Source organism: Bufo gargarizans, chromosome 5, assembly GCF_014858855.1.
Source record: "Bufo gargarizans isolate SCDJY-AF-19 chromosome 5, ASM1485885v1, whole genome shotgun sequence".
In the NCBI taxonomy this organism is placed as follows: Eukaryota; Metazoa; Chordata; class Amphibia; order Anura; family Bufonidae; genus Bufo; species Bufo gargarizans.
The window spans coordinates 45,320,678-45,345,761 of record NC_058084.1 but is presented as its reverse complement, the minus strand read 5'-3'; the positions used below and the strand labels follow the sequence as shown (position 1 = coordinate 45,345,761).

Here is a 25,084-nt window from a genome sequence, read left to right as displayed (position 1 = left end):
ATCCATACTTGAAAAGAAGAACAGGAAGTGTCATGAGGACAATGGATCAGAAGACCTTCAGGCGTCAATATATTATCAGCACACAAAAATCCAGACAATACATAACTAAAGTCTCACTTTGGTAGTCCCCACTGATCTAGAGATCCACAGTGTCGTCTTGAAGGTTTCTCCTAGAACCTGAGCAGTAGTTCTTATGACTTATTCAGAACCTGCACAGCAGGTGGACACCTTTCCTGCAGCCAGACTCTGGACATATTGTGCAGTAAAGGAGCTTAGTAGGCTATGGCTACACAACGATCTTAGTTCTGACACCTGCTGTTTAATCAAAGATAGCAGTGTAAGCAGTGCACCCATTGAACTGAATGTGGTCTCCAAAATCCAGCAGGAATTTCTTCTTTAAGTTATCACTATGCAGAAACAGTGCAGCATGAGAAAATTCCCCAAAAATGAAGTGACAAATGCCCGCTACACTTGAATGCCAAGAGCAACATCCAAGGAACACACAATGATTGCTGAGACATAAAGAAGATAAAAAATTAACCAGAAACAGTCCCGATTTACCAAAAGTCATCTCCTCCGCTGCTCCTTGTACTTGCTCGTTCTCGGGTTTTCAGTCGTAACATTTCCATGATACTTTTGGCATAAATGTCCCTTAGATTTACGTTGATATCGGATTCGGTGCTGATGTTCTTCATTAGCTTCTTTAAGGCCTCCCTTTGCCTCAGAGCTGCCTCCTTCATTTTTAATGTGAAGTAACAAGCAGCAAATCGGTCATTGATAATAGCAATTGGTAGGGCTAAAACTAAAATGCCAGATAAAATGCACAGAAAGGCGACAATTTTACCAAATGTGGTGTCCGGTCTGATATCTCCGTAGCCTACAGTTGTCATGGAGGTTGTCGCCCACCACCAGGCACAGGGGACACTTGTGAAACCTGTGTCAGGAACGTTGTGTTCAATGGCGTATTCCAGGGCAGAGAATATGGAAATGCCCACCGATAGGAAGAGAAGCAGAAGGCCGACTTCTTCGTAACACTGAGCGATGGTCATTCCTAAAGACCTTAGACCTGGAAAGTAAAGAGAAAATAAACATTCAATCTACTGAATGAGATGAGCCCGTCCATGTCAGCATGAAAAAGCTTTAAAAGGGGTTATCTAGGATTAGAAAAAAAATTCTGCGTTCTTCGAGCAACAGCACCACAAATGTTCAGAAGCTGTGCCTGGTATTGCAGTTGAACTCAACTGAAGTGAACTGGAGTTGAGATGAGATACCACACGCAAGTGGTGGACAGGTGTGGCATGATTCTTGGAAGATGGCAGCCACGTTTTCCTAGTTGTGGTTATGTATGTTTTATTTCCAGATATAGTCCCTCAAACAAGGTACATCCAACTTGTTCTTGAATTTATGTTTTTTAATGTTATTATACTTTGTATTAAACAACATTTTGCATGTATTTCCAAAAGCTATCTTTTGATGGCACTATTTAGTTGTTTGTACTGAGTTATGCTCTGAATCAGCAGAAGGATTTAGCTTTCCCCTTTGAGCTTTTGAGTATTGCATCAGCCACTTCAGAGATTATCTCTGTATGTGAAAGGGTCAAATGCTAGTTCAAATCCAGGAGAAGTAAACTTAAATATAGATTATTTGTATATAATCACTCACATATATCTTTGAAATCATATTTTAGTGATCTGGATAAATTAAAACTTAGCTTTTATTAAAGCTCCTATAAGATAAATGAGATTTTGTTCCTCAAGATGAAAAATAAAGGGGGTAGGTAATCGTAGATTGCTCACAGTATCCCACGGTAACGGGGTTTGTACTGAGAGCAATACTCGAATGTCCACAAGACAGAAAATATGAAATGACTGATGTATTCCACACGTGATAATAGAAACTTAGGTGATTAGAGTGGTACACATCAGTATTCAAGCCACAAATTTCCGGATTTGATACACGCAGGCACCAATATCTGACACATCAGTATTCAAACCGCAAATTTCCGGGTTTGGTACGCACAGGCACCAATATCTGATACATCAGGTGGACATATAACAAATATTAAACAACAAGGACTATATGCACAACGACAAACACAACATAAATAATGACATGGATGTATGTATATATCGGTGTTACATTGAACACACTCATACATCCACGGCATATAGGTGCACGGCGGCACCGCTTGAAAAGAAAAAGATACACCACCAGGTGTCCTACCGTACAGGTGAGATGTACTCCAGGCACCTGTGTTCTTTGGTGTCTTAATCAGGCAGGGTGGTCCTTTTCGGCAGTTGGAGGGTATGTAGAGGGAATAAAAGCGATCCTTTGTTCTATCCCTAATTGGCCCTCACAGCCCTACAATAAACCTCCATGACTAACCACGAGGTGTCCCACTAGTTGGGCCCCCGTCTGGAACCTAGCCCTGGAATTGTGGTCCCTAAAGGCCCTACAAGGGTCCCTACATGCACGTTTCTGGGGTGGGGGGCTAAACCCCTCCCCTCATCAGGGGATATAATTTCTAAGGGCCGAAAAATACAAAAAGAGGGTCACCAGAGATGGTGGCTCTCCTGTAAAGTAAGGCACACAGGTGAGTGTGTAACCGGCAACGGGAATGAAGGAGAGGGGACCGATAACATAAAGTTTCCTCCCTCCTGTCACTGAGGTGGAGCGCACGGATAGGTGCACAGCCACAGTGTAAAGTGGAGCGCACAGATAGATGCACAGCCGCAATAAAGATAGAGAAGGGGGACAGATGAAAGCGCCCCTTATCCTCTTGTGGTGCACAGGTTGGTGCCGCAGGCATATGTCTTACCTCAGACATATGCCCTAGACATATGCCTGCGGCACCAACCTGTGCACCACAAGAGGATAAGGGGCGCTTTCATCTGTCCCCCTTCTCTATCTTTATTGCGGCTGTGCATCTATCTGTGCGCTCCACTTTACACTGTGGCTGTGCACCTATCCGTGCGCTCCACCTCAGTGACAGGAGGGAGGAAACTTTATGTTATCGGTCCCCTCTCCTTCATTCCCGTTGCCGGTTACACACTCACCTGTGTGCCTTACTTTACAGGAGAGCCACCATCTCTGGTGACCCTCTTTTTGTATTTTTCGGCCCTTAGAAATTATATCCCCTGATGAGGGGAGGGGTTTAGCCCCCCACCCCAGAAACGTGCATGTAGGGACCCTTGTAGGGCCTTTAGGGACCACAATTCCAGGGCTAGGTTCCAGACGGGGGCCCAACTAGTGGGACACCTCGTGGTTAGTCATGGAGGTTTATTGTAGGGCTGTGAGGGCCAATTAGGGATAGAACAAAGGATCGCTTTTATTCCCTCTACATACCCTCCAACTGCCGAAAAGGACCACCCTGCCTGATTAAGACACCAAAGAACACAGGTGCCTGGAGTACATCTCACCTGTACGGTAGGACACCTGGTGGTGTATCTTTTTCTTTTCAAGCGGTGCCGCCGTGCACCTATATGCCGTGGATGTATGAGTGTGTTCAATGTAACACCGATATATACATACATCCATGTCATTATTTATGTTGTGTTTGTCGTTGTGCATATAGTCCTTGTTGTTTAATATTTGTTATATGTCCACCTGATGTATCAGATATTGGTGCCTGTGCGTACCAAACCCGGAAATTTGCGGTTTGAATACTGATGTGTCAGATATTGGTGCCTGCGTGTATCAAATCCGGAAATTTGTGGCTTGAATACTGATGTGTACCACTCTAATCACCTAAGTTTCTATTATCACGTGTGGAATACATCAGTCATTTCATATTTTCTGTCTTGTGGACATTCGAGTATTGCTCTCAGTACAAACCCCGTTACCGTGGGATACTGTGAGCAATCTACGATTACCTACCCCCTTTATTTTTCATCTTGAGGAACAAAATCTCATTTATCTTATAGGAGCTTTAATAAAAGCTAAGTTTTAATTTATCCAGATCACTAAAATATGATTTCACAAATCCAGGAGAAGCATCATTCCTGTTAAGAAAACAATCCCTGAGGGAAAGCTGGAGAAGACATTTGATGCCTGTGGAAAGATTAACAGTTAACACCTCCTTTCACACTTAAATTACGAATTGGCCGACCATTTGATGATCTGCATCCATCAATCTGGAAATTTCAGAGCTGATTATGAGACATTTTGCGTGTAGATGGTTTGTAGTCTCTGGTGCCTACCACACATTTTTGCTATGTGCAGTTTGTATACTGGGATGCCTACCACATTATTGAAAGTTTTGCATGCCTGTAATCATCTTGGAAAGGTTGCAAAGTGTTTAGAAGTAGATCAGGGACTACCACTCAGGTGTATCCTTCCTCAGGGGGTGTGTTTTACTCATGGAGTGCATCCTTTCTCAAGGGGCATGTCTTTTCTGCTGCAGCTCTCTCTATATTACATCTGGGGGGGGGGGGGCTTTTATCAGGGGCATCTCCTTTCTGCTTCAACTCTCTCCCTCATATATCAGGGGGCCTGTCCTTTCTCAGGGGGCGTATACTTTATGATGCAGCTCTCTCCCTGTAACTGTCACAGCTTCTAAGAGTACATCCAGCAACATTACCATCAGTGGCAATGTGACCAACACATCAAACAGTAGACTCCCTTGGCCCTCTGGGACAACTTTATACATGCTGCTTCCCCAGCAGCTTGTTGCTAGAAACTGGGTCCTCTACTGTTTGCAGACTGATGTAGGCAGTTTGATGCAGTGATGTCATCTAGCCGCCAACATGCCCAGAGTGCTCCTGAGTCCTGACCTCTGGTAGGCCACTGATCTTTTAAAATAGGTAGCTGGGAGCCAATGGCTTTTTGTTCTACCATAGTCTTCAGCTGGATCAGTTATTTATTACCTATGTGGCTGTAACTTAACCCAAATAAATATGCTTTTTGCCGGGGTTTTAGAGCTGGGGCTATAACAAACAGTTGATTTTCAGAGCAGTTCTCATATAAAAAGTAGACAACCTCTTTAAAGAGGCTCTGTCACCAGGGTCAAACTTATTAAACCAGACATACTGGCTGATAGAACTGATCATGCTGATTAAAACTATACCTTTCTTTTGTCTATATGATAAACAGCTGCATAGAAATGTGTGTTTTTATTCATATAAAAATGAGCAATTGGAGCACCAAGGGGCAGAGCTGAATCATCTGAGCACTGCTTTGTAGCACCCCCTGTGCTCTGCACACGTCCCTCCCTCCCCTTGATTGACAGGACTAGACATCAGGCTAAGGGCACAGACATGTCCTAGAGATATGTGCTAGCATGTAAATATCATAGACACTATGTACTACAGCTTCACCATATTGAGATCTGCTCAGAAACACAATATACATATCACTGCTTTATTCACATGCAGAAGATATGATCATACAGACACTGGTAATATGTGTTAGCTGATAAGTATAAACAAAACCAGGTATCTCTATGTGGTAATGCTGTAGTTTAGAGGTTAAGCTATGCCCTGATTTGAATATTAGGAGAGACTTTGAAGCTTTTTTTCTTCCACATTTATCCTATGAGAAAAGTATATGTCTTTATCATGTTGAGAATAATGTTTTTTAGAAAACAAATAAATATTACTGGTTTCTTTATAATCATATATTGTGCCTGTGAATAAAGTAGTAATAGGCTTTAGCAAAAAATAAAAATAAAATAAAAATATTCTCAGTATAGTAAGGTCTTATTATTATGATTATATGATTGTATATTATTTATTATAGTATAGCCTTTTAATATGGTATCAAATAAAAAAGAAAAAATAATAATAAAAAGAAAACATATGTCTCTACTGGGACTTTAACCAGGGAGGTCTACATACAGATTAGACCACGAATGCATGTTTTTTCTATGCTCATAAGGACAAATTACTGGTGTCTTTATAATCAGACATTCTGCCTGTGAATAAAGCAGTAATATGTAGCTTAGCTTTCTGAGCAGCTCTCAATATAGTAAAGCTATAGTACATAGTATATATAATACACATATATAAAGTAGATATGTATAAGCCAGGATACAGCTCTGCTGTATGCAGAGCACAGGGGATATTACAAAGCAGTGCTCAGATGATTTATCCTGCCTCCTGGTGCTCAAATTGCTCATTTGCATATGAATAAAATGACAGATTTCTCTGCAGCTGTTTATCATACAGACAAAATAAAGGTATTGTTTTAACCAGCATGATGAGCCCCACCAGTCAGTATGTCTGGTTTAATAGGGTTGATCCTGGTGACAAAGCCTCTTTAATTCACTATATTACATATGTCAGTTTTTTCTATTTTTTTATTGACATAAGATGCATTGATCCAATAAAGTCTAAAGGCTGTATTAGACACCCAGATGCTGCCAGCAATGCGATGTCCTCCACAGCATGGCGAGGAGCGATCGCTATGCTATTGCTCATCCCCATGCAGGTGGCAGATCGCTATTAGACAGTGCAATCTGTCGCCTGCAAATCGAGATCTTTCAGCATGCTTAAAGATCTGGACTTCCCCATGAATGAGCGTTTGCTTGTTTATCAGGCATTTAGATGCAGTATTAGACTGCCCGATGGTCAGTAACGAGCTTTCATAGGATCGGGCATACAATCTGGCAGTCTAATATACCCCTAAGCCTGGCATGGTGACCCAATGATTAGCACTTTTACTGCTAAGCCATGGGTTGGAATGTAGCCATGGCCGTGGCCATAAAACATGAGGTTCATTACCAATTTGGAATTATATCTAAAATCATTGTAAATAAAGGATAATACCATAGGTAAGGAATTCTGTATGTTTGCCATGAAATAGAATCATGCATAACCTAAAGGCCTCCTTACGTCAAGAACTTTTCATTTTCTTTCATACTCTGGTGACTATTGATACATATGTATTTCCTTTGACCGTGTTCTACCACACACCGGCTCCTCTGGGAAGCTGCTGAGAATCTTAATAAGTGAGCGCCTGTGGCATCTTAGCAGCAATAACAGCCAAGGTTAAAGGACGAACAAACGTGTTAAATAATAATTATTGTTCTCATATTTATGTATTTCCATCTCGTAACATAGAAATGAATGGGTTTTAATTATTCATGAAGATTGTAGTATGAATTAGTCGACTTGAACTTGATTATGCATTTCGTTTTATTAATATCCCGTGGGTTAGATTTGCAAAATGCAAGATTTTCTTAGTTTACAGAATATTTTACAATATTAAGCTTAAAGGGGTTTTCTAAGATTTTTCTATTTGTGACCTATTCTCAGGATAGGCCATCAGTATCATATCGGTGGGGGGCTGACAATTGGGATCTTCGCCGATCAGCTGATTGAGAAGGTAGTAGTGCTGAGTCTTCTCTCAGCTCACCAAGCACAGCGCCGTACATTGTATAGTGGCTGTGCTTGGTATTGCAGCTCAGCCCCATTCAGTTCAATCAGGCTGAGCTACACCTAGGCCACGTGACCGATGAACATGACCTCACACGGCCTAGGTAAAGCTGCAAAAAGGAAGAGGCGCTACTGTGAGTGCCAGTGCCTTCTCAAACAGCTGATCGGCAGGGTTCCAGGTGTCGGATCCCCACTGATCAGATACTGGTGACCTATCCAGAGGATGGGTCATCAGTTAAAATATCTCGGAAAACGCCTTTAAAGTGCAAGTTCATCAAATAATAATGATAGTGCAAGAGCTGTGACATGGTGGACACCAGCACCACCTGATGAACCCTATTTACTACAATGAAGTTTTTGCCTTGGTGTCCATCACTGTACTAAGCAAAAAAGGGCTGGTAGCTGCCCTAACAGAGCCTTCTCTGAGGATGTATCATCAGCTTTATCCTGTTTCACTCCTGTTCCTTGCTGGATCCTGACAACAGAGAGTCTCCTCTGTAGTCAGGTTCAAACAGTATTCATTTTCTTTTTTTGATCCCAAATAAATCCATGGCATATCTGCAGCAAAAATCGCAACTTTAGCATGCAGATTTTGCAGTGACTTCACTGTGGCTTTAATTCATGCTACCTTGAAATCCACAGTAAAAATCTGCAACAGATATTGACATGAGGTGAATTTTAAAATCTGGTTCACAGGCCAATCTCCACAAGGAAAAAAGTCTGAAACCTGTGAATGCAGATTGTAAAACCCCTGGTTATCTGCTGTGGATTCTACCTCTGAAAATCTGCAGGTAAAATCCAATGTGTGAACTGCCCCTTAGGCTGCTCAGGAGGAGGAGGTAATATAGAATTCAGTGGATATGTAACAGGGCGCCAAAGGCGCACTCGGTCTCCGATCAGCCGCAGACCTGCTGCTTAGCCTGGGGAGCAAGGATCTGTGTTTGGCCTCGTTCCCAGGGCGGCTTTGCTAGCTGGGAGGCTTCCTGCTCCTAGGTCTGCCTTGAGTGCCGAGCTGTTCACTCGGTGCTCGACTTGTCTGTCTGTCGGTCATGTGACACTGGCCAAGTCACATGACTCTCACTTCCCACTATAAATACAGGCAGCCTGCTGGCTACAGGTTGTCTGTGATTTTCGTCTCTAGGGCTGTGTGTACTATTATTATTGCTTCCTACTTGACCTCTGGTATTGACCTTGTTTGTTTCCTGACCTCGCTTTGCCCGCTCCCTTGGTACCTACGCTATCTCTCGGATTTGCCCTCGGCTCGTTCTCGGATTTCGTCTCCTGCCTCATCCCTTGTATTGACGTGACCTCCCGGACCGACCTCGGCTAGTTCACCCGCCATTGCCTTTCCCATCACTGGGTACTGTTGTCTTATCTACCTCCCTGTCTATCCATTTGCCTTAGTCTTGTGTACAGCCTTCTGCCTTGACTGTCTATTCCTCTCTTTCTCTGTTTGCTCTGCTCTACACTTACATAGGTCAGGGACCGTCGCCCAGTTGTGCCCCGTCACCTAGGGCGGGTGGTGCAAGTAGGCAGGGACAGGGTTGAGGGTGGCAGTTTAGGGGGTGCACTTCCTCTCTACCTTCCTTACCCGTGACAGGATAACTAGAAGATCCTGACTACAAACAGTCTCCTCTGTAGTCAGATACCATCAGTAGAAGTTTGCTTTAAACTCCTTGCACAAAGATTGTTCTCCCAAGTGATTAGAGATGTTTTTCCACTAAATATCTTTTGGTTAATACACATATGATCACTCAGGACTAGAGATAGCCTTGCGGTTCGCACGGCGGTCATTTTGCGGCGAACTTTGCGCGTCCGCCATTTGCCGAACATGCAAACATATGGCGATGTCCGCCAGCGCCATATTCTCTTGCATTACGCCCAACTTTGACCCATGACACACACATCAGGTGGGACAGGACAGCCAATTGAGACGTTTCAGCACATGGACACACCCCCACCCGATAAAGAACCCGATCTGGCAGATATTTTGCACTCTGTGTTTTGCCAGTGTAGGGAGAGGTTGCTTTGTGAAGCAGAGACAGACTGTTAGGGACACCAAACACTAGCTAATAGGGCAACAAAAGTTCTTTTAAGGAATGGTATAGGTGTGCTAACGATAGGTGTGATATACTGAGGGGTTTGATATATTTATAATATACTTTCTAACATAGAAAGTATATTATAGTGAATTTGTGTTGTGCAGCAGCTGTGTGCGGTTCTGCTGCGATACCGCAGCTATATAAAGGGACAAACACTATTGGAGTAACTAATTGCAACTTGTGTGATATACCTGTTGTCCCCCCCAAAAAAAAATGATTGAGGGGTGTGATATACCTATAATATACTTTCTAACATAGAAAGTATATAGTGCATTTGTATTGTGCAGCAGTTGTGTACGGTTCTGCTGCGATACCGCAGATATATAGCGGGACAGGCGCTATTGGAACAACTATTTGCAATGGGTGTGATATACCTGTTGACCCCCAAAAAATGATTGAGGGGTGCAATATACCTGCTTCCACAAAATACTGATTAAGGGGTTTGATATACCTGAATGAGATGCAAACTAAGTGGCTCACCTATCCACCTGGAGATGGAGGCAGTGCACACTCCACTGGCTCACCCTATGCCAAATCCACAGTCACAATAAAAATATATATGTATGGAGGGCACTCAATATCTGGCCATATGGATATCTATATAATTTATTATAAACACATAAGCCTACAATAAGGGATAAAACTTAGCAATAAAAGATCGAGTAAAACCCAGATACAATGACAATGTGTGCCGAAAGACATATAAAATCATAAAAGTCCATAAAAGATGTCCACTCTATAAGCGATCAGTGATCAATTAGCTATTAATGTGTTACGGCTGAGGATGGGGAATACCCTCAGCCGTGCGGTGCCAGGAGAAGGTAGGGTGTCACTTGGCCAGAACCACAGAATTAGGGAGCAGGTCACCTCCTAGCGCTTCCCTAATCTGACTCCTAGCTGCATGGGCCGCCCTTAAAGGTAGGAGGGCCCATACTCAGGAACCTCGGATCCCTACTGACCCTCCGTCGTTCCCTGAGCTAGGAGCTTGGAAGACAGCCCGTTACTCCAAGACACGGAGAAACAGGAGCCTAATGAGGCCAAGCTACAAAGGAAGCAGAAACACCTTATGGCAGTGACAGGCAAATGCAAATAACACAACACTCACCTGCCACAGACAACACAACCAGGAACCCATGTGCAGGTGCTGTTTGTTCAGACACCAACGAATACAGCACACACAGACATCACACAGGAACCCGGACCATAAGCTGCAATAATACAAAAACCCCACACACACCTAGATATCACCGTGTAACAAGGTTTTATGACCAGAAGGGAGGCCCCCACTGGTAGATGGTAAAGTAGCCAGGAGGATGTCTCCAGCAAGCATGGCTGAAGCACCCTCTCTGACTACTGCCTTACACTGAGGCTTTATAGGCCAAGAGGCCATACCCAATGGTCAGACACACCCAGTGACTCACACACGAACTGGGAAGGGAGTTAACCCTTCCAGCACCAGGGAAGGGAAACACCAACTTAAAGGGGAAGTGCACACAATACATAAACAAGTGCACACATACACACCTAACTCCAAGGAAACCGCACACACTCCTGTTGTCCGCGGCAACCGCACCTGAGGCAACCAGCATTATGCCTCCAGCTGCGGTTGACACAACAACCCAAAACCACGGGCAACTGTATGCGGCTCCCAAGGAGTCACGGCCATAAACATGGTCGTGACATAATGTTCCACTTTTGCAAAGTCCTTTTGTTGCACCAACGGACTAGGTGTTCATAAAGTCGCAATATAGGCCATAAAACCGAACCAAATGTTCACTCGGTATATGCAATCAATGTGGTAAATACTTGCATAAGATAAACAAATAGCAATATGAATGTTGGTACTTTATCACTCTTGGTACATGTTCGGTATTATCGTCTCCAAAGTGTTTCCTTTCTTGTGATCTGCCAGGACCTACGCGGCGTCCCACATGATCCGGCCGTCTCCTTGTGGCGTCCCACGTGACGGAGGCAGAAGGCAGAGCGACTCTTCTAGGTCCTAGAGTTCTTCGTTGCTCCGTTGTAATGGTAGGTATAATTGCTATGCCGGACTTATTAGTTTCAAGTTTTTACTCTTATATTGGGGCCACACAAGTAGAATCGAGATTCTTTTTGCTGTCTTGACCAAACGTGTTTCGGGGCTGAACTTTGCCCCTTCCTCAGTGGTCAGTTCAAACGCGTTTTGGGGGTGAAACTGTGCCCCTTTCTCCGTGGTCAGTCTGACTATTGACCACATTGATCGCATATACCGAGTGAACATTTGGTTCGGTTTTATGGCATATATTGCAACTATATGAACACCTAGTCTGTTGGTGCAACAAAAGGACTTTGCAAAAGTGGAACTTTAATAGCTAATTGATCACTGATCGCTTACAGAGTGGACATCTTTTATGGACTTTTATGATATTATATCTTTCGGCACACATTCTCTTGTATCTGGGTTTTACTCGATCTTTTATTGTTAAGTTTTACGCCTTATTGTAGGCTTATGTGTTTATAATAAATGATATAGATATACATATGGCCAGATATTGAGTGCCCTCCATACATATATATATTTTTATTGGGTTTGATATACCTGCTTCTACAAAATATTGATAGAGGGGTGCGATATACCTGCTTCCACCAAATATTGATTAAGGGGTTTTATATACCTGCTTCCACAAAATACAGATTGAGGGGTGCAATATACCTGCTTCCACAAAATACAGATTGAAGGGTTTTTATATACCTGCTTCCACAAAATACTGATTGAAGGGTGCGATATACCTGCTTCCACCAAATATTGATTAAGAAGTTCTATATACCTGCTTCCACAAAATACTGATTAAGGGGATTGATATACCTGCTTCCACCAAATCTTGATTGAGGCCTGTGATACACCTGCTTCCACAAAATACTGATTAAGGGGTTTGATATATCTGCTTCCACAAAATACTGATTAATGGGTTTGATATACCTGCTTCACCAAAATACTCATTGAGGGGTGCGGGATACTGATTAACCACCTCCCGACCGCTGTACGCACCGATGCGTCCGGGAGGTGGTTGATTAGTTCCTCCTGGACGCATCGGCGCGTCCTCTCGCGAGACGCGAGATTACGTCACAGCCGGCCCGCGCATGCGCATCGCGGGCCGGCATTTCGTAGCCAAGTAATTCGTCAGCAGCCTGCCGGCCACGATCATTGGCTGGCAGGCTGCTGATTTTCAAAAAAACCAATCAGCAGCCATTTAACCCCACATATTAGTAAATATGATGGGGTTATATGGCTGCTGTGCTCCTCTGCTCCTTCTTTTGGTCGGTTGGTTCCAGCAGAGGAGCAGAGGAGCACATCATTACTGTGAGTACCCACCACACCACATTTAGCCCCCAGATCACCCCAATTAACCCTTTGATCACCCCTTTTATCCCCCCCTGTCAATCACTAGTGAAAGGAAAAAAGTGATCAGTGCAAACTGTCACTTTTTTTTTTCACTGTTATTGACCGTTAGGTTTCAGTATAGTTTAGGCCCCTTGGTTAGGTAGTTTAGGGATCGGTTAGCGCCCAGCCCACCGCACCGCAGTCCGTTATTCGCTGATTACCGTATCGCTAATCAGCATTTGTACTTTTATAGTATCTGGAAGTGATCAAAACTGATCACGGTCAGATCTATAATTGTACTAGTGTCACTTTAGTTCGCCCTCCACCCAAAACGCAGTGTTTGCCCGATCAGGCCTGATCGGTCGCCCACACGTGCGTACACCCACGCCCGCCCCACCGCAGTGACAAAAACAAATTTTTTTTTTTGATCGCTGCACATTCACTTTACACGCACTGCGGCGATAAAAAAAATCAGTTTTGATATTTTTTATCAACCGCAGCAGCCTCCGGTACTTCGCTAGCCTCCCATTTGTAAGACAGGCTTGCTTTTTTTTTCTTGGGTAGTCTCAGGGAATACCCCGAAATTTAGTTGCCCACATGTCTAACAGGGGGTATTCTTCTGAAGAGGCCTACAGGCTTCTGACCCAGTCGGATGAGGAGTGGGAACCCTCATCTGATGAATCCAGCGGGTCAGAATACGAACCTGTAGAAAGCAGTGGCTCTCTGACCCAAAGTTCGGACGAGGAGGCTGAGGTCCCTGATAGCACCAGGCGTACCCGGCCCCGTGTCGCTAGACCGCAGGTTGCGCAGGATCCGCTTCAAGAGCAGCAGAGTGGGGCTGGTGCTGTCGGATTACGTGGTGAGGCATACACCAGCAGCCCAGCCCTTCCTGGACCTAGTACCAGCACTGCCGTACAACCTGGTGAAGTAGCGAGCACCAGAAGGGCAGTTGAAGCTGGTACGGTGGCACGTGCAGTAGTGACCCCGTCGCAGCCACCGCAAAGACGTGCCCGTAGAGCCCCTAGAATCCCAGAGGTGCTGGCAAACCCTGATTGGCAGTCCCCAACTTCAGCCGCACCCGTAGTTTTCCCTTTCACCGCCCAGTCTGGAGTTCGGGTTGAGACAGCTCAGATCGATTCGGCCCTGGGATTTTTTGAGCTGTTCTTGACTGCGGAGCTTTTAGACTTAGTCGTGGCAGAGACAAACAGGTATGCCACACAATTTATCACCGCTAACCCGGAAAGCTTTTATGCCCAGCCTTTCCGGTGGAAACCAGTCCAAGTTTCCGAATTTAAAACTTTTCTGGGCCTCCTCCTCAACATGGGCCTGACAAAAAAGCATGAATTGCGGTCATATTGGTCCACGAACCCGATTCATCACATGCCCATGTTCTCTGCTGCTATGTCCAGGACACGATTTGAGGTCATCCTGCGTTTCCTGCACTTTAGCGACAACACCGCCTCCCGTCCCAGGGGCCACCCTGCTTTTGACCGGCTCCACAAAATTCGGCCCCTCATAGACCATTTCAACCAGAAATTTGCAGATTTGTATACCCCTGAGCAAAACATCTGCATAGACGAGTCCCTGATACATTTTACCGGGCGCCTTGGCTTCAAACAATACATCCCAAGCAAGCGCGCCCGGTATGGGGTCAAATTGTATAAGCTCTGTGAAAGGGCCACAGGCTATACCCACAAATTTCGGGTCTATGAGGGAAAAGATCAGACCCTGGAGCCGGTCGGTTGCCCTGACTACCTGGGGAGCAGTGGGAAGACAGTTTGGGACTTGGTGTCACCCTTATTCGGCAAGGGGTACCATCTTTATGTGGACAATTTCTACACAAGTGTGGCCCTCTTTAGGTATTTGTTTCTAGAACGGATTGGCGCCTGTGGTACCGCGCGAACTAGTCGCGTGGGCTTCCCCCAACTGCTCGTTAGCACCCGTCTTGCAAGGGGGCAGAGGGCCGCACTGTGTAACGAAGAACTGCTCGCGGTGAAATGGAGAGACAAGCGTGACGTTTACATGCTCTCCTCCATTCATGCAGACACGACAATACAAATTGAGCGAGCAACCCGTGTCATTGAAAAGCCCCTCTCAGTCCACGACTATAACCTCCACATGGGAGGGGTCGACTTCAATGACCAGATGTTGGCTCCGTATTTAGTTTCCCGACGCACCAGACGCTGGTATAAGAAGGTGTCTGTATATTTAATTCAATTGGCTCTGTACAATAGTTTTGTTCTCTACAGTAAGGCTGGGAGAACTGGATCCTTCCTCAAATTTCAGGAAGAGATCATCGCGAACCTCCTGTATCCAGGAGGTTCCGTGGCCCCATCCACCAGTGTAGTTAGCCGTCTACACGAGCGACATTTCCCCAATGTCGTTCCTGGTACCTCAAACCGACCGCCACCCCGAAAAAAATGTCGTGTCTGTAGCAGGAGTGGAATAAGGCGTGACACCCGCTATTTCTGTCCTGACTGTCCCGACCACCCTGCCCTATGCTTAGGGGAGTGTTTCCGAAAGTACCACACACAGGTACACCTAGCATAGGGATCACATCTCACCAGGATAGGCACACAGGGCTATTAGGGCCCATTCACTCACAGCTGCTGCAAACGTCTCCTTTCACATGGGACAAAGTGCATAACGCACTTCGCCACATCTTTGGCGGTAAAAAAACAGGTAAGCAAACAGGTTAATGTTTAGTTCCAAAAGTTAAAGTTACATGTTCTGTTCCAAAGTTAATAAAATTATTGCGTTGTGGCCTGTTTTTTTCTTTTTTTTTTTTTTTTTTTGTCTTTTTACCTTCCAGGTGGACCAACCGATCTACTAGCTGCAGCACCGATGTGCATTCTGACAGAAGCATTTCGCTGCTGTCAGATTACACGCAAGTCGGTGTATGCGGCGCTGCAAGACGGGATTTTCTCCTCTGCAGTGACAGATACGTTTGCCGAGGCATACGAGCTGAGGAGGAGGCGGCGTTCCTATGCTTTGGCAAGCACTTTGTATATATATATATATATAAAAAAAAAAATCCCGGCAATGATTTATTCATCCACATCGATTGATGCGAATGGAGAAATCTGGTTTGCCAGGGCATACGAGCTAAGTGGGTATGGATGTAGGGCGGAGCTCCTATGTCCTGGCAGACGCCTTTCCCCTCCATTTTTTTTTTTTGGCAGAGATTTTTTCATCCACATTGATCGATGCGAATGAAGAAATCTGTGCCGTTCATTTTTTTCTTTCAGCCCAGAGGCTGAACGGAAAAAAAAATCTCATTACCTGTATGCTCAATATAAGGAGAATAGCAGAAACTCCTAATGCTGGCCATACATGTAATGATTGCGGAGACCCTCAAATGCCAGGGCAGTACAAAAACCCCACAACTGACCCCATTTTGGAAAGAAGACACCCCAAGGTATTTGCTGAGGGGCATATTGAGTCCATGAAAGATTGAAATTTTTGTCCTAAGTTAGCGGAAAGTGAGACTTTGTGAGAAAAAACAAAAAAAAATCAATTTCCGCTAACTTATGCGAAAAAAATTTAATTTCTATGAACTTGCCAGGCCCCTCATTGGATACCTTGGTGTGTCTTCTTTCCAAAGTGGGGTCACATGTGGGGTATTTATACTGCCCTGGCTTTTTAGGGGCCCTAAAGCGTGAGAAGAAGTCTGGGATCCAAATGTCTAAAAATGCCCTCCTAAAAGGAATTTGGGCACCTTTGCGCATCTAGGCTGCAAAAAAGTGTGACACATCTGGTATCGCCGTACTCAGAAGAAGTTGGGGAATGTGTTTTGGGGTGTCATTTTACATATACCCATGCTGGGTGAGATAAATATCTTGGTCAAATGCCAACTTTGTATAAAAAAATGGGAAAAGTTGTCTTTTGCCAACATATTTCTCTCACCCAGCATGGGTATATGTAAAATGGCACCCCAAAACACATTCCCCAACTTCTCCTGAGTACGGCGATACCAGATGTGTGACACTTTTTTGATGCCAAGGTGGGCAAAGGGGCACATATTCCAAAGTGCACCTTTCGGATTTCACCGGTCATTTTTTACAGATTTTGATTGCAAAGTACTTCTCACACATATGGGCCCCTAAATTGCCAGGGCAGTATAACTACGCCACAAGTGACCCCATTTTGGAAAGAAGACACCCCAAGGTATTCCGTGAGGGGCATGGCGAGTTCCTAGAATTTTTTATTTTTTGTCGCAAGTTAGTGGAATATGAGACTTTGTAAGGAAAAAAGAGAAAAAAAAAAAATCATCATTTTCCGCTAACTTGTGACAAAAAATAAAAAATTCTAGGAACTCGCAGTGCCCCTCACGGAATACCTTAGGGTGTCTTCTTTCCAAAATGGGGTCACTTGTGGCGTAGTTATACTGCCCTGGCAATTTAGGGGCCCAAATGTGTGAGAAGTACCTTGCAATCAAAATGTGTAAAAAATGCCCTGCAAAATCCGAAAGGTGCACTTTGGAATATGTGCCCCTTTGCCCACCTTGGCAGCAAAAAAGTGTGACACATGTGGTATCGCCGTACTCAGGAGAAGTTGGGGAATGTGTTTTGGGGTGTCATTTTACATATACCCATGCTGGGTGAGAAAAATTTCTTGGTCAAATGCCAACTTTGTATAAAAAAATGGGAAAAGTTGTCTTTTGCCAAGATATTTCTCTCACCCAGCATGGGTATATGTAAAATGACACCCCAAAACACATTCCCCAACTTCTCCTGAGTACGGCGATACCACATGTGTGACACTTTTTTGCTGCCAAGGTGGGCAAAGGGGCGCATATTCCAAAGTGCACCTTTCGGATTTCACCGGTCATTTCTTACACATTTTGATTGCAAAGTTCTTCTCACACATTTGGGCCCCTAAATTGCCAGGGCAGTATAACTACCCCACAAGTGACCCCATTTTGGAAAGAAGACACCCCAAGGTATTCTGTGAGGGGCATGGTGAGTTCCTAGAATTTTTTATTTTTTGTCGCAAGTTAGTGGAATATGAGACTTTGTAAGAAAAAATAAAAAATAAAAAAATCATCATCATTTTCCGCTAACTTGTGACAAAAAATAAAAAGTTCTATGAACTCACTATGCCCATCAGCGAATACCTTAGGGTGTCTACTTTCCGAAATGGGGTCATTTGTGGGGTAGTTATACTGTTTTGGCATTGTAGAACCTCAGGAAACATGACAGGTGCTCAGAAAATCAGAGCCGTTTCAAAAAGCGGAAATTCACATTTTTGTACCATAGTTTGTAAATGCTATAACTTTTACCCAAACCATTTTTTTTTTGCCCAAACATTTTTTTTTAATCAAAGACATGTAGAACTATAAATTTAGCGAAAAATTTATATATGGATGTCGTTTTTTTTGCAAAATTTCACAGCTGAAAGTGAAAAATTTCATTTTTTTGCAAAAAAATCGTTACATTTTGATTAATAACAAAAAAAGTAAAAATGTCAGCAGCAATAAAATACCACCAAATGAAAGCTCCATTAGTGAGAAGAAAAGGAGGTAAAATTCATTTGGGTGGTAAGTTGCATGACCGAGCGATAAACGGTGAAAGGAGTGTAGTGCCGAAGTGTAAAAAGTTTTTTTAATCTTTTTTAATCTCCATGAGGCACTCTGTTTCCTGTGAGCTTGAAGTCAAGGAAGCAGCGGCCTCCTTGCTTTAAATCAAGAAAAGCCCGCCTCTTACCCCTCCCCTCTTGACTGTGATTTACATATTTTCTATTCCTTAGGATCGCGCAAGTCGGGCGCCTGCACACACCGTCTTGGCTCCCGCAGTGAACCAGGCATAATTCTCTCAATGCGCGGGCTAGATTCGGCGTGCGCAGGCGCGAGCCAGCAAGAATCAGTGTGCGTGCTTGCGCCGGCGAGGTATATTCACAGTGCGAGTGTGATCACTGGCTTGAGTTCTCCTGCTCCTGCAGCCAGTGATCACGCTCGCGCTGTGAATATACCTCGCCGGAGCGAGCGCGCATGCTGATTTTTGCCAGCACATGCGTGTGCACGGCGAATCTAGCCGACGCATGCGCAGTGAGAAATCCCGCCTGAGACGGGATTGTGCAGTCACAAGGGGCGCACCGTGCAGGTGCCAGACTTGCGCGATCCCAAGGGATAGAGGGGATGGGAAAGAGGTGGGCTTTGCTTGATTTGAAGAAAGGAGGCCTCTGCCCCCTTGACTTCAAGCTCACAAGAACAGAGCGCCTCATGGAGATTAAAAAAACGTTTTTCTCAAGTATGGATTATCGAATTTCTGGCTCACACACATGATCAAATAACAGACTGGGGGCTGCTATAAGGTAATGCTGGCAGTTTTATATCACTTTTGGAGGTGACAGGTTCCCTTTAAGGAGATTGATATACCTGCTTTCATCAAATATTGATTGAGGCCTGAGATACACCTGATTCGACAAAGTACTGATTAAGGGGTTTGATATACCTGCTTCCACAAAATACTGATTGAGGGGTGCGATATACCTGCTTTCACCAAATATTATTTAACTGGTTCTATATGCCTGCTTCCACAAAATACAGATTGAGGGGTGCGATATTCCTGCTTCCACAAAATGCTGATTAAGGGTTTTTTATGTACCTGCTTCGACAAAATACTGATTGAGGGGTGCGATATACCTGCTTCCACAATATACTGATTATGGGTTTTTTATATACCGGCTTCCACAAAATACTGATTAAGGGGATTGATATACCTGCTTCCACCAAATATTGATTGAGGCCTGCAATACACCTGCTTCCACAAAATACTGATTAAGGGGTTTGATCTACCTGCTTCCACAAAATACTGATTGAGGGGTGTGATATACCTGCTTCCACAAAATACTGATTGAGGGGTGCGATATACCTGCTTCCACCAAATATTGATTAATGTGTTCTATATACCAGCTTCCGCAAAATACAGATTGACAGGTGCGATATACCTGCTTCCACAAAATACTGATAAAGGGGTTTTTATATGCCTGCTTCCACAAAATACAGATTGAGGGGTGCGATATACCTACTTCCACCAAATATTGATTAAGGCCTGCAATACACCTGCTTCCACAAAATACTGATTAAGGGGATTGATATACCTTTTTCCACCAAATACTGACTGAGGCCTGCAATATACCTGCTTCCACAAATACTGCTCTTCTATAGGGACTTTGACACAGGGTCATTTTAAAAATGACAGGCAGAGGAAGAAGTAGGCCGTTCCGCAGGGGTGGTAGGAGTCGGCAGGTGCACCAGGTCGGAGCCTAAGTGCGAAGTTGGAGAAGGTGCGTGCGATTACGCCAAAGGACACACCAGAGTTGGTTGAGTAGCTCACTCAGCCTTCCGCTTCTGCACCCTTCTCATCCTCTGTATCTGCACCCTCCTCACTCTCTGCATTGTGCACCCCCAAAGACACCACCACCACCATAGCCCCTCCACTCGAGTCAGAGGAATTATTTTCCCATCCATTCCCAGACCTTACCAATGCGCAGCCATTCTTGGCATCGGATGAGGAAGAGGAGGTAGCAATGGCCGCCACCCAGCAGTCTGACGACAGTACCCAGATCAGCCCAAGGAGGGTGGTCCCTGCTGTTGCTACCTACTCCGAGATCTCTAATGTCAGTGGTGGTGAAGGTGACGATGATGACGTGTCGATGGACATCACGTGGGTGTCCACAAGAGAGGGACGACCGCTTGAAGAAGGCACCTGGCCTCCTATCACCGAGCCCATTGGGAGCAACACCGTAAGAACCCACAAAACCACACTCCTGGCGCTCCACGTCCTGCCTCTTCTCCTTCTCCTTCTCCTCTCTCCTCCCATATGTCCTCCACTTCACCTTCCACTGTGCCGTCGTCGCGTTCATCTGGCAGAAGGCAGGCTTCCATGGCCCAAATGTTCAAGCGTAAAAAGTTGATGACGCCGGATAACCCTCTTGCTCAACGGCTGACCACTGGCTTGTCGGAACTGCTAGCCCGACAACTACTGCCATATAAACTGGTGGACCCGGAGGCCTTTAGAAAATTTGTGGCCATTGGCACACCGCAATGGAAAGTCCCCGGAAGGAAATATTTCTCCCAGAAGGGCATTCCAGAGCTATATGGCCACGTTCAGCGGCAAGTGAATATATCTCTGGAACACAGTGTCGGTGCCAATATACATCTGACCACAGACACGTGGTCTAGCAAACATGGGCAGGGAAGGTACATAACTTTTACTGCCCACTGGGTGAACCTTCTGATTGCCATTAGGTATGTAACCCGTGGCACCCGTGTGGATTTGGTGTTACCGCCAGGGATTGCATACACGCCTGCCTCTTCTTCTCCTTCTCCTACTCCATCCTCCTCAGCTGACTGGTCCTTTTCCACTGCTACCACCTCTTCTGCTGCACCCCCCAAGCTGCCCAGAACCTATACGACATGCCAGGTGAGACGTAGCTGTGCTGCGGCTGTTTTGCCTGGAAGCCAAGAGCCACACCGGTCCTGCACTGCTTTCAGCTCTGCGGTCACATGCCAATGGGGCTAACCCCGCTCAATTTGACAGTTGGTAAAGTGGTGTGTGACAACGGTGCCAATCTGTTGAGCATGCTGAAACAGGGCAAAATGACACACGTGCCATGCCCTGAACTTAGTCATGCAGCGATTCGTTGCCAAATACCCTGGGGTTCAGGATGTCTTGCGGCAGACCAGTGAAATCTCTGGCCATTTTAGAAGATCTTACACGGCCATGGCTTGCCTTGCTGACGTTCAGTGGTGACACCACCTGCCCATCAGACTTCTGATTTGTGACAGCCCTACTCGCTGGAGCTCCACCTTGTATATGCTTGATAGGCTGCTCCAGCAGCAACATGCCGTTAACGACTACCTGTACGAACTCTCCAGCAGGACAGGTTCTGGGGAGCTTGGTTTCTTTTCACCACGCCAGTGGCTGCTCATGCGTGATGCATGTAGACTACTGCGGCCATTTGATGAGATCACCAAACTGGTCACTCGCAGCCAGGGCACCGTCAGTGACATCATACCTTACACCTTCTTTCTGGAGCGTGCATTGCGTTGTGTCATTGATCAAGCTGTCGAGGAGCAGGAGCTGGAAGTTGCAATGCTGAATGAATACCCAGGAGGGCCTACTCCATCTGAGACAAGTCAGCAGGAGTCTGAAGAGGAGTCAGAGGGGGATGGTGGCTGGGGGGAGTAGGAGGAACAAGAAGAGCAGGCTTTGAGGGGGACTTAAAAATTTTCAGGGATCCCTGGTGTTGTCCTTGGCTGGGGGGAGCAGACGACATTCTCCTGGGCGAGGAGCAGGAGCAAGGGCGCTCCACAGCTTCCAATTTAGTGCAAATGGGGGCCTTCATGCTCCAGGGGGGATCATGACTGTGTGGACTACCTCACATGGGGGCCTTCATGCTCCAAGGGAGCTCACAACAATGTGGACTACCTCACATTTCTAAAAATGAATGAGGCATGGATCTCTGAGGAATTTAACACCTGTGACGACCACGTGTAATTCAATTTCCTCATGCCAGCCCACACATATCCGCCACCACAAAGAACAAAAAATTGTCCTTATCTTATGTATATACAGCAGCATAAAAGTGTCACGACCATGCTCATGGTCGTGACTCCTGTACCGCAAGCTGTTGCCTGCGGTCTGGTTTTGTTGTTCAACCACAGGTGAGTGCCGCTAGTATGTTGCCTCACTTGTGGTTGCCGCTGGCAACATGTTGTTGTTGTCAGTATAGCAGCCTGAGCTGTGCTAGGCTGCCTGCTGCTATGTGCATGCGGTTGCACCTGGCAACCTCTCTTTATAGGTGTGCCTTTTATCTGTTTGGTGTGCACGGGGTGTTATATGTTATATGTGCACTTTCCCCTTTAAGTGGCTTCCATCCCTGGCCTGGTGTAGGAAGGGTTAACTCCCTCTTTGTGTGAACACTGGGTGTGTCTGTGTGAGTCAGAAGCTGAGGCGGACTCCAGCCTTGTAGGCCTGCAATACACCTGCTTCCACAAAATACTGATTAAGGGGTTTGATCTACCTGCTTCCACAAAATACTGATTGAGGGGTGTGATATACCTGCTTCCACAAAATACTGATTGAGGGGTGCGATATACCTGCTTCCACCAAATATTGATTAATGTGTTCTATATACCAGCTTCCGCAAAATACAGATTGACAGGTGCGATATACCTGCTTCCACAAAATACTGATAAAGGGGTTTTTATATGCCTGCTTCCACAAAATACAGATTGAGGGGTGCGATATACCTACTTCCACCAAATATTGATTAAGGCCTGCAATACACCTGCTTCCACAAAATACTGATTAAGGGGATTGATATACCTTTTTCCACCAAATACTGACTGAGGCCTGCAATATACCTGCTTCCACAAATACTGCTCTTCTATAGGGACTTTGACACAGGGTCATTTTAAAAATGACAGGCAGAGGAAGAAGTAGGCCCTTCCGCAGGGGTGGTAGGAGTCGGCAGGTGCACCAGGTCGGAGCCTAAGTGGGAAGTTGGAGGCAACCTCCTGGTCTCTAATATCGTCTGCCAGTGAGGGCCACCCTTGTGGTCATAAAATGTTTTATGTGATGTTCAGTTGATGTTCTTTTCTCTTTCATATTTTATGCACCTATGGATCTAGGTTCCTGTGTGTTTGTGTGTGTGCTGTGTCCATTTATGTTTGGGTGTGGACACTAGCTTGTATTACACAGGATCCAGTTTGTGTGTCTGTGGCAGGTAGGTGTGGAAGTACTTTTCATCCTCCTGCCATAGCCATAGGCTGTTCATGTTCCTATCCCCTTGCAGCTTGGCCACTTTAGACTCCTGTTTCTCTGCGTCCTAGCTCAGGGATCTGCGGAGGGTGAGTAGGGATCCGAGGTTCCTGAGCATGAGCCCTCCTACCTTCAAGGTCGGCTCATGTAGCTAGGAGTCAGGGTCAGATTAGGGATGCGTTAGGAGGTGACCTGCTCCCTAATGCTGTGGTCCTGGCCAAGTAGCGACCTACCATCTTCCGGCATCGCACGGCTGAGGGTTTTCCCCATCCTCAGCCGTGACAAAAAGGCCATTTCTGTCAGGTGAATGCCTAGTTTTTGGGGCCTCTACTCCAGTGGCCTACAGTAAAATTGTTATCCAGTGACCGCCTAATGTACCTCCAGGCACAAAATCACTTGTTCTTTTCTGTCAGGTGAATGCCTAATTTTTGGGGCCTGTACTCTCGTGGCCTAAAATAATTTTCTAGGCTCTAGCAGGGCACATTTTTGAGAGTTTCCCTTTAAGACACATAAAAATTCCCCCTGATTGAAATACATATTTTTTGTGGGAATTTTTGCCATTGATCCCCCTCTGGTATGTCACTGTCAATGTTGTGGAACTATTTGTGCACTTCTAGTAAGTATTTGGTGGCTGCAAATATGACCTGGTTTTTCAGGTTCGCCTGCCATTAAAGGCAATGGGGTTCGCCGCGAATGCGCGGTTCACAAATATTTGATCGCGAACGCATGTTCACGAATCGTCCCGGCTGATTTTCGTCCATCACTACTCAGGACCCCACTAATAACTAGAATATGAGATCTGAGTCCCCCATGGTGAGAAGAAGTTTGAATGGATTGGTTGTTAAGCACATGCACAACCATTTGACTGGGGGATTGACAGAGAAAGGCAAACAGAGAAACTTGCACATCGTTGAATCATGGCTTTATAAAGGTATTTCATGCATTCATAACGTCCATAGTTACTTCATTCAGAATGCCTTAGAAGATGAAAATAGAAATGTCTGGAAGCCAAGTCCTATGGTAACAAATGTATTTAACATATAGAAAATAGCCTAAAGCTCTTTTTACAATCTTTGAGCTGAAGGTTCTTCCACTAGACTTAACATGGGAGCACCAACGAACCTAAGCAACAATGATCCCAAGCTAATTACATCATATTACTCAACACTTTGGCCGCCAAGAAATGGTTGACTAGATCACGGTTTGCTTCACTGAAAAGCAGCAGATAATCAGCTATATATTCTTATTGGTAAGCGTGAATACCCTAATTTGTGGAAATGTCATCTGTAACCCAGGGCTAAGTAGTTGCGGCATGATTTTGTTTGGAGAAGATGCAAAATTGAGTAAATTCTCTTTTTCTTGTAAATAGCTTGCTACAAGGTAAATTTTTAAGAGGTTGGCCACTTTTTGTTTCATTTTCTTTCCTCACTGACTGAAGCTCCACTCTCAATATGGACGCTGAAGAAGGAACGTGTGACC

At 45.1% G+C, this 25,084-nt stretch overlaps 1 protein-coding gene across 1 annotated transcript in view; it reads right to left on the bottom strand.

Moving 5' to 3' along the window:
* Window positions 1–557: 557 nt before the first annotated feature.
* Window positions 558–25,084, bottom strand: part of KCNV1 (potassium voltage-gated channel modifier subfamily V member 1) — a 119,841-nt gene continuing 95,314 nt past the window's right edge. Inside the window, exon 2 of the mRNA XM_044295365.1 lies at window positions 558–1,066. Coding sequence (XP_044151300.1) covers window positions 558–1,066 — 509 coding nt within the window. The remainder of the gene's footprint in view (window positions 1,067–25,084) is intronic.